Source organism: Papilio xuthus, unplaced genomic scaffold (assembly GCF_000836235.2).
Source record: "Papilio xuthus unplaced genomic scaffold, Pxut_1.1 DF829129.1, whole genome shotgun sequence".
Lineage (NCBI taxonomy): Eukaryota > Metazoa > Arthropoda > Insecta > Lepidoptera > Papilionidae > Papilio > Papilio xuthus.
Genome location: NW_013529520.1, coordinates 482,592 through 500,305, shown reverse-complemented (window position 1 = coordinate 500,305; position 17,714 = coordinate 482,592). Strand labels below are relative to the sequence as shown.

At 36.0% G+C, this 17,714-nt stretch overlaps 3 protein-coding genes and 2 non-coding genes across 7 annotated transcripts in view; 2 read left to right on the top strand and 3 right to left on the bottom strand.

The window, feature by feature from the left end:
- LOC106120554 (protein FAM46C) overlaps positions 1-4,181 on the bottom strand; it is a 142,214-nt gene extending 138,033 nt beyond the window's left edge. The window contains exon 1 of one of the 2 annotated variants that reach the window (XM_013315906.1): positions 3,979-4,181. The gene's annotated coding sequence lies outside the window, so the exon portion shown is untranslated. The remainder of the gene's footprint in view (positions 1-3,978) is intronic. The other variant, XM_013315912.1, reaches the window with a different exon arrangement.
- A 2,640-nt stretch (positions 4,182-6,821) lies between these two features.
- Positions 6,822-6,894, bottom strand: TRNAF-GAA (transfer RNA phenylalanine (anticodon GAA)). The gene has a single exon. It is a non-coding gene; the product is annotated as a tRNA-Phe (tRNA).
- Positions 6,895-9,229: 2,335 nt separating this feature from the next.
- On the top strand, positions 9,230-13,759 carry BckdhB (Branched chain keto acid dehydrogenase E1 subunit beta). 2 transcript variants are annotated; one of them, XM_013316916.1, is made up of 8 exons: positions 9,230-9,536; positions 9,965-10,101; positions 10,636-10,779; positions 11,683-11,838; positions 12,301-12,472; positions 12,808-12,953; positions 13,186-13,344; positions 13,534-13,759. In XM_013316916.1, exons 1-8 carry the CDS (start codon positions 9,413-9,415, stop codon positions 13,672-13,674), a joined length of 1,179 nt encoding a protein of 392 aa, XP_013172370.1. In that variant the 5' UTR covers positions 9,230-9,412; the 3' UTR covers positions 13,675-13,759. The 2 variants fall into 2 exon arrangements, with proteins under 2 accessions (XP_013172370.1, XP_013172379.1); XM_013316925.1 differs by having other exon boundaries at positions 9,235-9,536; positions 13,186-13,272.
- A 189-nt stretch (positions 13,760-13,948) lies between these two features.
- TRNAF-GAA (transfer RNA phenylalanine (anticodon GAA)) lies at positions 13,949-14,021 on the top strand. The gene has a single exon. It is a non-coding gene; the product is annotated as a tRNA-Phe (tRNA).
- A 592-nt stretch (positions 14,022-14,613) lies between these two features.
- Positions 14,614-17,682, bottom strand: LOC106120963 (uncharacterized). The gene is made up of 2 exons (XM_013316437.1): positions 17,575-17,682; positions 14,614-17,495 (listed from the first exon to the last, which is right to left on the bottom strand). Exon 2 carries the CDS (start codon positions 17,485-17,487, stop codon positions 15,202-15,204), a length of 2,286 nt encoding a protein of 761 aa, XP_013171891.1. The 5' UTR covers positions 17,488-17,495; positions 17,575-17,682; the 3' UTR covers positions 14,614-15,201.
- Between the last annotated feature and the right edge of the window lie 32 nt (positions 17,683-17,714).

The window sequence follows — 17,714 nt, the reverse complement described above, 5'->3', positions numbered from 1 at the left end:
TTTTACTTTAATCGATTTATAAACATTGTTACTGATTAAATACAGGAATCCGTTTGTGATTTTATTATACATCTTACTAATATTATAAATCCTGAAGTTTAGATGGATGGATTTTTGATACAAGATATCTCCAGAACGGCTCAACGGAACGTAATGAAATTTGGCACAAATGTAGATCATAGTCTGGAAGAACAGGCTACTTATATATATAAAGAATCTTTTTAACGCCGCGCGGACAGAGTCGCGGGCGAGCTAGTATGATATAAGACAACTGTGCTTACGTTTTATTTGGACAAGTATAAGTTTAAAAAATAACACGTTACTATATTATTAAAGTACTAAATTAGTAAGATCTATAGACGTAGGAGCGTCAGTGGCTCAGTGGTCAAGCACTTGACTTGCAATCTGCAGGTCCTGGGTTCGAATCCCGCCTTGTACCAATGTGTTTTTCGATTTCCGATTTACATATTATATGTACATTTATCCGACGTTCTTACGGTAAAGGAAAACATCGTGATGCAACCTGCACATATCTGAGAAGAAATTCAAAGATATGTGTGAAGTCAACCAACCCGCACTTGGCCAGTGTGGTTGACTGAAGCCTAATCACCCTTAACTTAGGGTAGGCTCCGAGCCCCTCGGTGGGGACGTATAGTGAGCTGATGATATATATAGACGTATACTATTCTTAGTTTTTGACGATGCTTTTGTCCAAATTCATTGGTATTTTTTTTAATCACTTTTAATAGAAATCTCGATAAGAGATACAATGATAATAGAGATATGTGGAAGAGTACATACGAGTACATTCATCCAATCAAGTTGACAACCCTACTATCGATTAAACAATCATATAGAAGGAAACCAGCGGTTTGAACAAACAAAGGAGACGAACAAGGCAAATTGATCCGCGGCTGAAGATAGCCCTGTTAATTATTCTACTAACTTGTAACCGAATTAGTTGGGGACGGCCGTCTGGAGTTTGCAAGATTCATTACTCCGTAAACATCGGCAAAGTATCAAAGTAGCCGGATCAAAGTTTAGGCCGCAGCGACGACGCAAGGATCAAAAAGATCATTTATTTTATACTTAATGCTATTTAAAATGTTGTCTTTGATTTGAAACGTTTAAAAGTTTTATAAAACGGAAATTAGGTTTGTTTTGGAATATTTTTTGTAATATTGATTACTTCCTATTATTTTTTTAGGAAATATACTCCTTAGTGTTTTTTGCGTAATATTTTTTTTTTGTTAATATCAAAATCTGGTTTTATTTTCAACATAAATCAGACAACAGTAGTTTTTTTGACGGCAAATATGTAGTTGGAATTTAATCTACTTGAAATAAAAAACTAACATAAATCATAGAAAAACTTGAATAACTTTTCGGCTGCCAGTTTTAATCGTTATACGTGACCTATATAAACTTTTCTGTTCAATATTGTTTTATGGCAAAAAAAAATATTGTTCCAAATCTAAATTAATCGCGAACGAATTTCAATAAACTAAAACAATTTTAGACTATAAATCATATCTGATACGTAATTTTACTATATTTCTACGTACTTATGTATTACAATAATTGAAATCGTACGTCTTTCAACAATGGAACATCAACTAAATAAAAAAAACGAAACGGTCATTTTTTGAATTTGGAACATAGTAGTCTCGTAACGTATTTAATAAGCCTCAAATGATGAATATGTCCTACTACTGAATTGCCTAAACATCCTCTTTTTCCCAAACATAATCTAATTATATTTACCCAAATTAATTCAATTATTCCAAAGTTGAACAAGAGCCTGTCTTTGTACAGTGAAATGATTATTGTTAGAAATATAACATGACGGCAGTCCAAGTCTCATTGTCTTAAAACATAATATCTGTGGCCCCGATGCTTCAGTACTTTGACGTCAAGCGGAGAAGCCATACTTGAAAAAAAAACTTGATTACATAAAGTAAATATATCGTTGTCTTCTAATTATTTTACGATGACGTTATTGTTGACAAATGTAATAGGAAATAAAATATAATTAACGCTTTATTCCAGACTAGCATTTGCCCGTGACTCCGTCCGCGCGAAATTAAAAAGTAATATATGTGTTCTTCCAGACTATGTTCTACATCTGTGCCAAATTTCATCAATATCCGTTGAGCCGTACTAGAGATTCTTTCTAACATCCATCCAATTAAACTTTCGCATTTATAATATTAGTAAAAGGTAAGAAAAGATAAACTAAATATCTAAAAACATATTGCCTACATTAAGTACCTGTCGGTCATATTCATGTAATAATCGAATAGTATTTAGAATCTAAAGTAATAGCGTTAAGAATTAAGTATGGCCTTCGGTGCACTATTATTACGAAGAAATAACAATCGGGGGCAAAGGATATAGCACAACTACTTTGTTCATTTTCATCATGTTATCATAAATTCATCATAACGGGGGAAAACCGCGGCATTGACAACGTGTGACTAATGTTGCCAGTTAAAAAAATTATAATAAATAAATATTAATTATGATTAATTTTTAACACCATTCAACTTTAACACTAGCGTAACTGTGAAACCTAAATTTGTTTTCCTCGTATTAATGATGTTACTTATGTCATACGACACAATTATCCTTAATGGAGATAATAAAAATGAACGTGATAATAAATATTGTAATTATTAAACACTAGCTTTTGACCGCGACTCCATCGGCACAAAATTAAAAAAAAAACTTAGTAGCCTATCTGTGTTCCAGAGTACGATCTACGTCTTTGCGAAATTTCGACGAAGAGATAGCTTCTAACGTACATCCCTCCATTCAAATATTCGCATTTATAATATTAGTAAGAAAACTATTGTATAACAAGAGATCGAGTTGTCCACCTTTTAATTAAAAAGAACAATGAGATGCGATTAACGCCAACAAATTAAATTGGGACAACTAAAGAGGTCATTTAATAAAACTGGAAAAGGATCCGTGAACGTCGAAACCGGTTTACATCTCTGAATGTTATTTCGATGTTCCCTTCACCGCTGGCGATATCTTTACAAAATTACATCTAAGCATTGAAATTATTGTTAGCTGTCACAATGGAAACAATATTAATGAAAATGTTGCCAGCCTTTATTTATAATCTAGGGCTCAATATTTAATTTGGGGAATTTGAAATAGAAATGTTATTATAAATTAATTAACTAAATACTTTAATGCTTTAGTTTATTCTTGACATTTTGTTAAATTTATCGTAACATTAAAATTGCAAATAAAGGTATAGATATTTGTAAAGCTAAGCTAATGAAAATATGACGAAAAGTACTTACGAAAACTGTCACGAAATAGACAGAGACGTGATAGAAATTTTGTCTGACAACACGATGTCTCTACTTAAAATACATAACTCTATTTTTGTTAAAAAATATGATGGTCGTAATAAAAGAAAAACCAAATTTAGATGAATTTCTGTGTTTTATTGCACGCAAGTTCACGTTCGCTCTTCAAATACGATCAAATCAATTAGTTTTAAAAGCAACCAATTTTCAATGGATATTATGAACATAGCCGGGTGTTTTGTAATCACTCTTCTATATCGGCCGTAGAATTCATTCTCTAATAATCTCTGTCTGCAAACAATTACATTGATCAAATTGATCGCCAGCTTACTTTTTAATATTTTAACTTCAATTGCTGATGCCACGACCGAGTATTACATTATCGTGGAAATAAAAACCATATGTTATTCCTATAGGAACGACCTAAAATGTCTTTGGTCTGGAATCAACAAGTAAAGATAGGCGACCGACGCGGCTCAGCCCGGTGTTACATCGACGTAGAATTCGTCAGACGACAACAAACAAAGCAACTAGTGGTAGTTGGAACTCCAGACGACAATCGTTAAAACCGGACCGGATACGTTAGCCGCGACCGTGGCCGATATACAATCACTTTTCAATTAATAAATAAATATATAAAAGAGGCAAGCACCTGCAGAATGCAACTGTCACTCGAAAAAAATGTTTTTTTTAATACGCACGAATGACGCTCGTTCCCGATCTCACTTTGCTTCGAGGCGCACTTGCCACTCGAGCCGGTAATCGGTATGTTTACGTACTGCCGGAGCAACAACACGGGCACAGGTGCACGGGAGCGCGGCGTGACGGGCGACCGCAATGCGTACGGTTCCAACGGCGGTCGGCGCGATACTGACTTATACTGATTTTAATAAGCGATCACCGCTCACTCTGAGTACGGCTTGAGCGGCGAACGTCGCGCGCTGAGCGGTGGTCGGCGGCGGCGAGTGGACAATTCGCAACTCGACTACCTCACTCTGTAACGTAACTTAACTCTACAATATTTTATAGTTTCGTAACCGTAATACTTGATTACAACACAACATTAGCGTTAATCGACATAAAGATTCGCTTGCCATTTCGGTTCAATCAATAAGATAGTTCTTATTCTAGACAAATGTCTGTATTCTTCAGTCGACATCAAGACCAATGTGTGTACTTCATATGCAGCGACTGTAATTACAGTCCAACGATAACTTCTCTAGCTCCAATAAAGAACTCGAGTAACTAAGAAGTTATATCATTGGCAAAGATTTCAGTCAAGATATTTTGCTTTTTCTTGGACCTCTTTTCCTATATAATGGACCTCTTTTTCTGTAAATATTTTTTATTATTTCAGGACAAGTAGAGTTGGCGAATGGCAGGCGGCCGTCCGTAAAAAATGCTGAGCCCACGAGAGTGGGGTAAGGCCAATGAGATGGTGAATTTATGATCGCATTAATAATTGCATGTGTCTTGCTTTAAAGTAGATGCAGTGAATAAGTCCGGCTCCTGTTTGAAGGGAAATTATATTTGTTTAATTTATATTGTATGTTTTCCGGTTTTATTTAATTACTTTAAAATATTAACAAAGCTTCAAAAGAAACTAGTATATCTAAATATTTGATCCAAAATTCTGAAGTCCGATAATGGCGGGCCTGCGAGCGCGCGATGAATATTCAAAATAGCAATAATGAAAACGACCGCCGCATCCCACCACCACCGGGGGCGGACGAGACGTTTGCGTAGCAGCCAGCGGCCGCACACCCTCTCCGCACTCTCTCCTCGCCCCCGTCACTTGACGACAGGCAATAATTATAAAACTGATGAAATTACGCACAAAACCACAAAAGTCAAAAAGTTAACTACGACATTATATGACTTCACCAAAAAGACATCAACGACATTTTCTAATATTACATTCTGGACTTGTATTTTACTATTCGAAATTTGTTACTAACAGTTTCTAACCCCATTGACAGTAAGGTAGGGTAATATTTTTTGCCAGTATGCTTGTACGTCTGTTTCATTGTGACTTTGATAGTAAAAAGACGGAATATGAAAAGTGGTAGTAAGTAACAGTAAACCAATTTTTATACAAAAGTAATGGGAAAGTAGAGCAGGCAACACGTTTCAGTCCTTCGCAACGATGAACGAAGAATCAATCCGCTTCGTTTTCGTTTGACTGCGGTATTTCTATAACATCCGATGGTATTCTTGGACCATTGATAATTGAATTGCCTAAGGAATAAAATGAAAACAAAGACTATATTAAGTAGTTTTTACAAATGTACAATACATTGAAAAAAAATGATAAAATCACTTTAATATAGATCAAAGGATCGCCGTAATACAAGGTTCAAATTCAATGTGGGTATTTCCACCCACCCTGGAACACAATCAATCGAGTTAAGCAATGACCTCATATCCATGGAGATTATTGGCGCCATAGACAGACTGACGAGTGACAGTTAATCGGAATTTCCATGTCATCGGTTTTTCCTGCTAAAAGCAGGACGTCTTCACATTAAACTCCTGCGTATTTTTAGACATTATTAGTTAGAATCCTATGGCGAGAATGGCGCGCTTTCGTTTCCAAGACGTCACATTGTTTGGTTAGGGGGACATAAACGGTGATATTTTAATTAGGCTAGTTTTGCGTCGATACATCGGCACAATGTCGGATTTTCTTCCTAACTGTATATATCAACGGCAAAAATAAAAGAAATAATGGAACTTGGTAACTTCCTTTATAAAGATATTGTTAGATCCGGGCAGACTATATTTCTTTACTCGTTTTGTTTTACGTTAATAATCGACATAATTTTCAATTTTTTTTTCAGATTTATCTATAATAATATTTTGAAATATCGTAGTACTAACTAGAAACATCTTTTGTAATAAATTATTGCGTAAAAACGCGGTCCAACTTTAATTGAATATTTACTAACTACGGATAGTTTTAAATATGTTTACTTTTAAAAGTTCACTAAAGTATTTAATAATTTTCAAAACAAACAAACTTTACGTTAATCGTAAACGACCATTACAAAACGACCCTGATCATAATTTGGACACTAAACAACCCAAAAATTCATATTTGAACTTTTTACATATTTGACATTTATTTTTTTAAAACCTAAAATGAGCACACATGGCGAGACTACGACAGCGCCGCGGTGGCGCGATGCAGCAACTTAGTGAAAAATCATGTCGTGGTCGACTACACGATAAAGCCATATGTAAATAACGACCCGCAGTGCTCTGCCTACCAAATAAAAAATTAAAGAGAAAAAATTAAAGTGACGGTTATTAGTAACGATGTCAAAAAATATTATGAAATATTATTTTGTTAGTAATCAATAACTTTTTTTGCAAAAACATCTATCTGTTTTACCAAGGAAAATGTGAGGTGCAACAATATTAAATTTCTGGACAAGTTTCGTGAAAAATAACAACATTTTTGCTGCTATATGTCAATTTCATAAAAAATACTACTGCCGAAACCCGGGATTGAACCGGGGACCTTTAGATCTTCAGTCTAACGCTCTCCCAACTGAGCTATTTCGGCTATGCTCTGACTTAACAAAAATCAATAACAAAAAACAAAAGATAAGTAACATGTTATCAATTGTTATTTACGTTGCACTCCAGTGATAAAACGTCGTGATTTAATAACATAAGTTTTTTACATTAGTTTCCTTAAATAAAAGAAATATAAATCTTAATCTTTCTTAGCAAAACCTAATAAAGTAAATGACATAACTAGAGTCAACATAATTTCCTCTAAAACATGTCAAGTCGAAAGCTACATAGAAATACTGCTATCTTACTAATATTATAAATGCGAAAGTTTTGATCGATCGATGGATGGATGTTTATCAGAAGGTAATTCCAGAACCGTTTAGGATCTTTATGAAATTTGTCATGGATGTAGACCATAGTCTGGAAGAACACATAGTTAACAACAACATAGCGAACAATTAGGTTTTTTTTTAAACTTTTTTTTATATCAAAAGGCGGCAAACGAGCTAGCGCCCACCTGAAATCGCTAAAATAGCGAAGTGACCGTTGCCCATAGACATACGCAATGGCATATGCGTTGCCTACCTTTAATCGACGGAGGTGAGGATGCACAGAAAGCAAATATTTTCCCTTTCCAAGCATCCTCTCATCCGGAAAGTCGACTTCGACTTCCCATCCTTTCCTTATAAGAAAAGGGTGGGAAGGGAAAGAGGACTAAATTAGGCCTCCGGGACGCACACTTATCAGAGGAAACGCGGAATTGCTTCCACTTCACGCCTGTTTTCTGTGTGGTGGTGGTATTTCACCGGGCGAACCTGGCCAATTCGTGCGAAGATGTTAAAGCGGGTTCTACCACTCTTAACTCCGCGTGGACTAAGTAGAGGACGAGTATAAATAAACATATAAGTAAGATTTGAATGGATTATGTAGATTGAATTAAAGCTTGATTATTTTGTTCTGATTTAAATACAGTTAAAATAACTTTAGTGTTAAAGTATTTATTAGATCAGACGGCACTGTACATGCGAAACTATATTTCCTGGCATAAATTATGAATCACAGATTTGTTATCAGCAGTTCAAAAATGCTTAATTACTATTTCTATTAAAATCAATAGGTCACACGTGCTATTGCCGAAAATTGTCAACACAGCAACAAACAATGCAAATATAATTTGACCTAACTAATACCTAAATTAATATTTAAAATAAATTTACGAAAAAAAATTATAATAGGCCTTATAAACGGTTACGAAAAGTGATTTTTTCATCTGCGAAAGTGCAATAGTTAATTATAAGTCTTCAGCTATTAATTATTCTGATCAACTTATTAATGTTAAAAGTATTTGTTTTTTTTTTAAATATTGAACAAACATTATGTATGCCAGATTTAATTAATTTTCGTTGTTTTTGTATTTTAAAAATTTTTGGTCACTGACGACCATCTCCACAAATGGAAAGGCCATTGCTTGGAAATGACAGCTTTTGATATATTCCGATTTAACCTCACCTGTTGATATTACGTGATAGTTATTTCTATCTATATTGCTAGTTCTACAAACCCTATGACCAAAGAACTAACTAATTTGTTGCTTAGAGTAAAACCGCTACCTATACCGCTATAAAATGGCGAAAATCAAATAGGCACATAATACTATGTCTTATAGCCAGTCCATTTATAGATGTCTGTGATCACGACCATTTAAATCTAATAATCAATTTATATTTACAAGCATACTTATGTATTAGTCTTTATATATAAAAACGCCTTCTTATTTTATAAAAATGTTTTATTATTATTATTTTATGTGGAATAATTTCTGCTCACTACTATTAAGAAGGCGTTAATTTGTGTTTAATTATAACATTTTGAAATTGTCAATGCCAAACTGTGTGACTATTCAGATTTAGTTTCCGTCTCAATTCTCGTAACTTGGTTATACACACGTATAACAACAGTATTGCCATCTCTCCTATTCTTGCTATTTTTTCAGTAAAGACACGAATATTTGCGTACCTTCTCTACCTTGTCTTTCTCTCATTTTCCAATCTGGCAATGTTTTACTGAAAACGGCTTGAAACATTATTAACTAAACCCCCAATTAAATTTACGATACATAAACGTTACGATGCGATATATAAAAATATGTACACATGTCCTCTAAAATTGGAATATTAAAAGAAATATTGCGAATTACAATAAAAGTAGTGGACATCCCCGAAGTAGTCTATCTCTTTCTCACTCTTTCCTTTCATTTTTTGTTGTTTGACATAAAGGTCAAGGTCATTGGTTTTATTTTGTTTATAATTGCATCACCTTATTTAATTTGATTTATTTTCCTAATAATTTTACTTCTTAATATGATTTAAAAAATACAGTAATACATAGTGTAGTCATTTAATTTTCTCCAGAATTTAAAATGATAAAATATAATACATTCGTCTTGAGTTATCAGTTATTTTTATCGTAGTTAATTAGAATTGCAGATAAGATGGTTTTGGTTTGTTTAATACATTCAACAAACGAGTCTCGCACATCACGGTCGCCGATTGACGCTTACGAAAATGGCTAGTTTATTGACGCAGAAAAGTTTAGTTATTGGAAAGTTAACAAAATATGTTAATGATTGTGCGAAAAGGCTTTCCTCGCATTTTATTTACTATCCCGATAATGAAAAACCGGTTTCAGGTATGTATTAACTTTTATTTGAACGACCTTACTTTATTCTAAACATGAAACAACTGTTTATGTACACTAAGCAAAGATGTGATGTTATATTTAATGATTAAAATAGTAAAATCCTTTTTGTTCCTTGTAATATCTTATAATTTAAGTTATAAGGCTTTAAGTTACATAAACTTGTACAGTAAAGTAATAATTTTAGTAAATTACTTATGAAAACACAAATTAATCATATTGATTTTCATTATTTATTAATAAGAACTCTTTATAACAATTAAACTGTATATAACACTTACTACAATAATGATACTAATAATTCCCTTCTGTTTTCTAGAATCTAGGAATAGGCTGAGTTGTAGTCACAATATAACATTCCATTTTCAAACTATAAAATGCTGAAACATGTTTTTAATTAATTCATTGTAAAATAACAGGTGAAACAACTAAAATGAATATGATGCAAGCAATAAATAATGCAATGGACATCACATTACGGGACGATCCAACTGCAGTGCTGTTCGGTGAAGATGTTGGCTTCGGAGGAGTGTTTAGATGTGCTCTCGGCTTGCAGGTAACAAATAATACATTATTATATAGTGTTACAAAGTTATTATCATTATTCCCAATCAAAAGACTAAATTGTTTGTACTAAATATTATCTATAAAAAATTCATAAAAAACAAAACTATTACAGTATGTTTCTGTATTTTTATGTTATGTCAGTTTAATGAAAGTACGGCAAATAATTTAGATCTCATGTTTTTTTTACTAAAAAATGGTTAGCTGCAAAGGAAGAGGAAAACCAAAGAAAATATGGATGGATTGTATGAAAGAGGATATGTATAAGAAGGAGGTAAATTCACATATGATGGCTGATAGAGATGTATGGAGGAGTACATATTGTGTCGACCCGCTGATAAGGGGAGGATGGTGATGATGGTTTCTTAAACTAAAGGCTCTAGCAGTTTTTTATAAGGGAATTAGGCTAAAAAGCTGCAACAATATTACAGAAAAATTAAACAATTTTTCTTCCTAGTTAATATTACTTTAGGTTAAAATCTCTCTTTGGCTTACTCTACTAAGCAAAAACTAATGTAATTTTCAGGACAAGTACGGCAAAGACCGTGTGTTCAACACACCGCTGTGTGAGCAGGGTATTGCTGGGTTCGGTATTGGCCTGGCGACCGCAGGAGCCACCGCTATAGCTGAAATACAGTTTGCTGATTACATATTCCCAGCATTTGATCAGGTAACTATAACCTTACATTTACTGCCACATTTACAGTTGTTAGTCTAGATTTAGAACTCCGTTAGTCTAGATTTGGTATAGGACATGTGACTGATGGGGCGTTCAAGTTCTAGGTCAAAATAAACATAAATATATTATTTATGTATTTTACCTTCTCTTGTAGATTACTAATAGTATGTTGTTTTCTATATATTAGAATAATGACTTTAATTAATTTTAATGCACTCTGGCAATTCTATAAATTACTAAAATAAAATATAATTTTACACAAGCACTTTATATTATTTTGTGTTGACAAATTAATATTGTTTTATTTATTTATATGTGATGTAGTGATTAATATTATTGGTTTTTTGAATATATTTGCCGTTTTTATTGTATTTTTCTTGAAAAAGGTAACCATTGGATAAGTTGTCACATTTGTTTTATATCAAACTAGTTGTCGCCGGCGACTCCGTCTGCGTGGAATTAAAAAGAACTTACTTAATAGGCTTAAGTGTTTTTCAGACTATGTTCTACAGTTGTGCAAAATTTCATCAAGATCCATACAGCCATTACGGAGATACATTCAAACAAACATCCATCTAAACATTCGCATTTATAATATTAGTATCAAATTTATTCACATTAAAAAAATAGTTTAAGGATACAATATGTGGCCCTAGATCTTATTATTACTTGTTGAAAACGATTGTTACTGTTCAATGCTATTGATGTTTAATTTATTGTCTTACAAGCGTAGTGATATTGCCATATTTGGTCTTTTATATATCTTTTAGATGGTTCTAAAGGGTCAAAAGTGAGTCGTGGTTGGGGTCGCCAAAATGGCGAAGATGAAATAATTATAAAATAACTTGGTCTATAGCCTGTCCATTATATATAAGTGTGTGTGTGACGTGTCAGCTGGTGAACGAGGCAGCGAAGGCGCGGTACCGGTCAGGCGGACAGTTTGAGTGCGGCGCGCTCACAGTGCGCGCTCCGTGCGGCGCTGTCGGACATGGCGGACTCTATCACTCACAGAGCCCGGAGGCGTACTTTGCGCACACGCCTGGACTCAGGGTGAGGAACTAATCCACACAATATTTGCTAAGTGATTAAAATGAGTACAGTCGCGTGAATTAATGGTGACTCACTTCCTAAATTGCCTTGTAAAAACTTAAACTACAGCTTCATGACAAACAGGGCCGGTACATTTCACATTTCTGGCACCCTGGGTGATTTGATTTTTGCAGTGCCCCCATTTTTGGTGTCGGGGAAAATCTTCCAAAAATAGGGCGCCATAAGTGCCACTTTATGCCCGGAACCCAGGGCGCTCGTCCCACCTGACCCTGGCTCTAACGCCGCTACCGCGTACAAATAAACGAATAGGGTGCTAAACTGTTCTCTAGCTATTGTATCCTGGTAAAAATGCTACTGTTACACCATTTACAGATTTTCCAAGGCTCACTACTTGTAGCAATACCGACAAATCACGTGATTGTACATGAATGCATTGGGATCATTTATGTTTAACATGTACAGGTGGTGGTGCCGCGCGGACCTATCGCAGCCAAGGGTCTGCTGCTGGCCTGCATCAGGGAGCGGGACCCCTGCATCTTCCTGGAGCCCAAGATCCTGTACCGGTCCGCAGCCGAGGAGGTGCCCGTGGAGGACTACACGCTGCCGCTCGGCAAAGCACAACTACTTAGAGAAGGTAACATAAATTTCCTATTGTAAAATATGATTTAGGCGTTTGTTTCCCTTTAGTCGACTTTTTTTACCTACACAAGTGTCCGGAAAAGTGATAAGAGCCGACTATATTTTCTTATAAGGAAATAATGGAAAGTAGATTATATAGTCTATGCGTGACGTGGAAGAGGAAATAATTTTGATTCAAAGTAGGCAAGGTATCTACAATTGTGGATGTCTACGGGCAGCGGACACTTCGCTATTTCAGCGAATTCCGATGGCCGCTCGCCCGGTTGGCAAAAACTTGTAAATGTATAATTAGAGTAGAGCGTGCGGTGTATGACAATGTATGCGGTGCAGGCACATCTGCGACGCTGGTGGGATGGGGCACGCAGGTGCACGTGCTGCTGGAGGTGGCGCAGATGGCGGAGGACCAGCTCGGCCTCACTGTGGACGTCATAGACCTGCAGTCCATCCTGCCCTGGGACGAGGACACCGTCTGCAATGTTATTACTTTTATACTTTTATAGCTTCCTTATATTCTTATTAACTTCATTGTCTAAAATTTTATCAATCGTCTATGCGTTCCTTCAGATTATGTTCTATATGTATGCCAAATTTCAGCAAGATCCGTTCAGCAGTTCTGGAGATATCTTCTAACAAACATTCATACATGTAAACTTTCGCATTTATGATATTAGTAAGATATGAGCTTTTATATAATATAACTGTTGTCAGTCTGTGAAGAAGACGGGGCGTTGTCTGATCGCACACGAGGCGCCGCTCACCTGCGGCTTCGGCGCCGAGCTCGCCGCCACAGTGCAGGTATACACATACCTTACATGTTCAACAAACAATCGCACGCAACTTTCTCAACGCAGCAATAATATAAAAATGATAGCCTGTAACGTGCTTGCATGAGTAAGCTACCTTCCCGTCGCAGTCACATCTAAATCTGTCCAGCCAATCCGGAGATTACACAGACCAAATGTGGGCTTGCGGACAGAACGACTAATATTTTAAAATGTGGCTTTTTTTCGATGTTACAAACGGACAGTAGAAGAATGTGATGTGCAACTTGTGCAGGAGGAGTGTTTCCTGCACCTGGAGGCGCCGGTGAGCCGCGTGGCGGGCTGGGACGCGCCCTTCCCCCACGTCTTCGAGCCCTTCTACCTGCCCGACAGGTGGCGCTGCTTCGCACAACTCAACAAACTACTGCACTACTGACGCACTACTTTACTACTTTACTCTCTTGCCCGTTTTTTATGGTTTCTGTTATTATAAGAGAAAATAATTAAATTTTACAAATATCCTTTTGTTTTTTTTCTGTATTTAGAGTTAAGTGAAGCTTGCAGGTTCGACAAGCGAATGGTAGTAACTGTGTTTCCTTACTAAAATGTGCAAGTCCCGATAGAAACTTAGATTCATTCAGTTGCTACTTTTTTTTCTTCTTTTCGCTTGAATGCAATAGCCAATTTATGTTTTGAATACTACTATAAAAGCCGAAATAGCTCAGTTGGGAGAGCGTTAGACTGAAGATCTAAAGGTCCCCGGTTCAATCCCGGGTTTCGGCAGGCTTTTTTTAGTTTTACGAAAAGCAAAACATCCAAACTATTCCTATTTCTTTTAAACGAAAATAATTTCAAGTCAGTTTAGTGAAGTGTTTCAAAAAAGTCGGTAAAATATTATATAATTGTCTTGGTGGTTGAGTTAGTGAATGACGCATATAACGGTTAATGCAAATTCGCTGTGTAACATAAAACCCCGGGAATGTTTGTCGTTGATATTCAAATTATGAAAATGTATTGATAACATTGTAAAATACGCAAGTCATCTTTGTTAGAACTATCTTGTATAAATAGAGGTTAAAAAGTCAAATTAACGATCTTAACATCTAAAGAAATAAAAAACAGATATTTTTACTATTATTTATTGAAAAAGTGAAAATGAATGCATAACACTAGAAAGTAAAATTTTGTTTAAGATATTTGAAAAATTAATGTTAACCTTAAGATATACACACTGCATATTCCACTTTGTAACCTGCAAGTGAAAAAATACAAATAGGAAACTTTTACAAAAGCTGTTCATAAACAAATGTAAAGTAAAATGAAATAACAAATTCCTCGCTGACAAAAAAAGAAATTACAATGAAAATAATCAACTGACTGACTTGTGATGACAATATTTACAACACGTCAAGTGCACAACTTTAAAAAATAAGGCAACTTTTATTTGTTAAGTCTTACAGCTAAGTTTATTCTTATATCTCTGATATCATTTTACCTTGCTTTGAAATTACCAATAATTCCATATTACAGCATATGGAGGAGCTATGCAGTTTAGTTTACACATAAGTAAAAAAAACTATAACATGTCAAAAACCTTACGTCAAGAGAACATTACATGTGTTGTTATAGTTTTTATATTACAAGTAACAATATCAAAACATATTAATTATCTTTTTGCGTCCAAATCAAGTCAAATTAGAATACCTAGTCTAAAGTAAAAAAATTGTAGAAAACAGTTTAACAAAGAATTTGAACATGCAACTTAAATACATAATACATTAACTTGTCTATGTAACTATTGTGCCGATGGCGATCAAAACAACTAACTTTAAAAAATGATGTAAAAAGCAATTTGCTTATTAGAATGCCGCTGAACTTGTGGTACTGTTTACCTGCCGCAACCACAACTAATTCTTGCTGTTTTTTCTTATTATGCTTGTTCATCAGCTGTTTACAATTTTGATCAGCGGCGACGTGAAGGCTTCAGAAATGGTCCTGTTGAGGGTGAGTTGGGAAACCTCTGCATGTACCTCTCCAGACGCAGGTACTTCACTGTGATGAGCCGGCCCTCATACCACCAGCCGTGCAGGCTCCTGTACACCACGCCCGCATCAATCGTCGTTGAGCACTTCACGTAGACGCAGCAAGACGCCCGATCAATGTCGATGTGCAGAATGTTGCATCTGTCACCGCATTTCTCCAGTATAGCATCCTGGATGACCGATCTCAAGTTAGGGTTGGTGTCATTTTTATCAAACATGTGACGGATCTTCAGGCAAGGGGTCGGAGACACGGTGAGATTGTTTACAGATCCTTCTTGAGTTTCGAATGCCTGGCCCTGCCATGCTGCGCTGCGCTTGGGGCTTCCATGGGGAGAAATCCACCTCCACACTCTGCAGTCTTCACCATCCACAGATTGCACTTCCATTCGCACTCTGCTTTCATTTGTCTGTATGAATTTGACGGCCGCATCCCAGGTTGATGCCATTTTCTCTCTGTTTTGGGGAGATATTAAGGTGTCTCTTACGTGATCAACTGATATGTAAGGTTCTCCGCTATCTTCAGTTTCTTGAGATATAATGTCTATGATCTGTTCAACCATGGAGTAGATTTCTTCACTCTTCTTCTTTTGATATCTCACATAGTATTTGTAGAATCTTTGTAAGCCAAGTATTACAACACTAATCAAGCCAACAATGATGAAAGTAGAGCCAGCGGAGTAAAGAGTGTTAACAAACAAACAGGATATAGGTGTAGATGGATCAGTTAAAGTTATAGCCACACTGCCTTTGTTGCGTTGCTGCACAACTATGTCAACAGAAGTAATAGGGGTGTACTCAACATCTTTAGTATACAAATTCTTTAATTGAACGACAGAGAGGCCCCATCGAGGGTTGTTAACAATCAGGACTTGCAAATTATTCAAATCTGTCCGACATTGACTCACATCTACCATCTCAGCTCTTGAACTAGCAATGTCAATAATTTCTTTTTCTGTGAGATATGGCAGAGCACCTGGCTTACCACATTGGTATGAGGCAATTCGAGTAGTCAGTTCCGGATGTATGACTTTTAGAAGATCTTTCGCATAGCTGACATGTTCTCGGGGTACACAGTTAATGCCTGGTCTATTTCCAGGTATATTTAATTGACATATTGGTATGAGACTGTTTTGATCATCAACCACTGAGGCAATATCATTTTTCTTAACTAGATACATAAAGAATAAGCAAAAAAAAAAAAGTGCAACTAACACAACAAGGGCAAGAGACACAAGATTGTTTTTCAGAAACTTTTTGTCATTCACTGATTTATAGTCAACAACATCTGCTGATCTTGTCACACCAGTCATGTACGACCTGCGGGGCAGGACTGTGCTTCCATTGTTTGTGTCTTGGTCTAAAAATGTGCTCGTTTTGGGCGGGTCTGACTTCAAAGAAGATAAGCGGCGAGTAAAATTATTTAGATAAGGAGATTCAACTTCATCTACATTGTTTGATGTATAGTCAGATATGTAACTGCTAACAGAAGGCCTATCAGCCAGTGTAGATGTTAGGCCAAGTCTAGATCTTATAGAATTCAAATGATCAGATGAGGAAAGTATTGGTGATGAGTAGTTAGTGGAAGAGATAGAAGGAATTGTGTAAAGAGATGGCTTGGGAGGACTGGTGCTGGCATTGGCAGTAGGCAGTGTGCTGGAGATGTGGTCGCTAGCTCTTGAGTTGCTTCTATAAGGAGTGGAAGTTTTCTTGTCACCGTCAACATCACTGTCTGAGCCTGTCTCATAGTCATCTTGGTCATTTGTGTATGTCCTTTTTATCTGACGAGTAGTTATAGTTTCAACTTTCTCACGTATGCGCACGGGTGACTTCTCTTCGTCAGATTCTGATCCTTTGTCGGAGTCGGGTTTAACGGGAGAATCTTTTTTAACAGGTATATGGCGAGTCTTGCTACTAGCCGGCGGTAACATGGACCCTCCAACTTTGCTCCGGCGGCCTCCTCGTTTATCTTTAGCATTACTGGCGTCTAAGTCAGACTCCTCGCCGCTCGAATAACGCGCGAGCGAACGTCTGCTTTCTACTTTACTGTCAACACTGTTTCGCGGCTTGCTCTTATTGTCCAAAACGAGTTTTAATTTCTTTACCAACAGTTTTCTAGTAGAAGCAGTGATCGGCATAATAGGAAATCCATGCTCGGCTAGTTTAGTTCGAAGCTCCGCATCTGACATTGAATCTACTTGATCGGCCATTGTAGCAACTGTAAGGAAATACACACAGTTATTGCATGCGCGTTGATCACAATGTTTATAAACGTTTATGTAATAAACAATTTTCACCTCACTGTATCGGCGTATAAAATAAAAATTACGTCAAGTCTTTAAAATAAAATTCACCGGCGCGTCATCTCGCACGCGCTAAGAAAACGTCGGTAAATTACAATCAGTAAAGTTGCCATACTGAAATCAAGAGTTAATAA

Bases quoted from the DNA above. Each gene is read 5' to 3' on its own strand.
- BckdhB (XM_013316916.1), top strand. From the start codon at position 9,413: ATGGCTAGTTTATTGACGCAGAAAAGTTTAGTTATTGGAAAGTTAACA. The intron at 9,537-9,964 runs GTATGTATTAAC...GTAAAATAACAG, and splicing joins TAATGAAAAACCGGTTTCAG to GTGAAACAACTAAAATGAAT. The intron at 12,473-12,807 runs GTAACATAAATT...TATGCGGTGCAG, and splicing joins AGCACAACTACTTAGAGAAG to GCACATCTGCGACGCTGGTG.
- LOC106120963 (XM_013316437.1), bottom strand. From the start codon at position 17,487: ATGGCCGATCAAGTAGATTCAATGTCAGATGCGGAGCTTCGAACTAAA.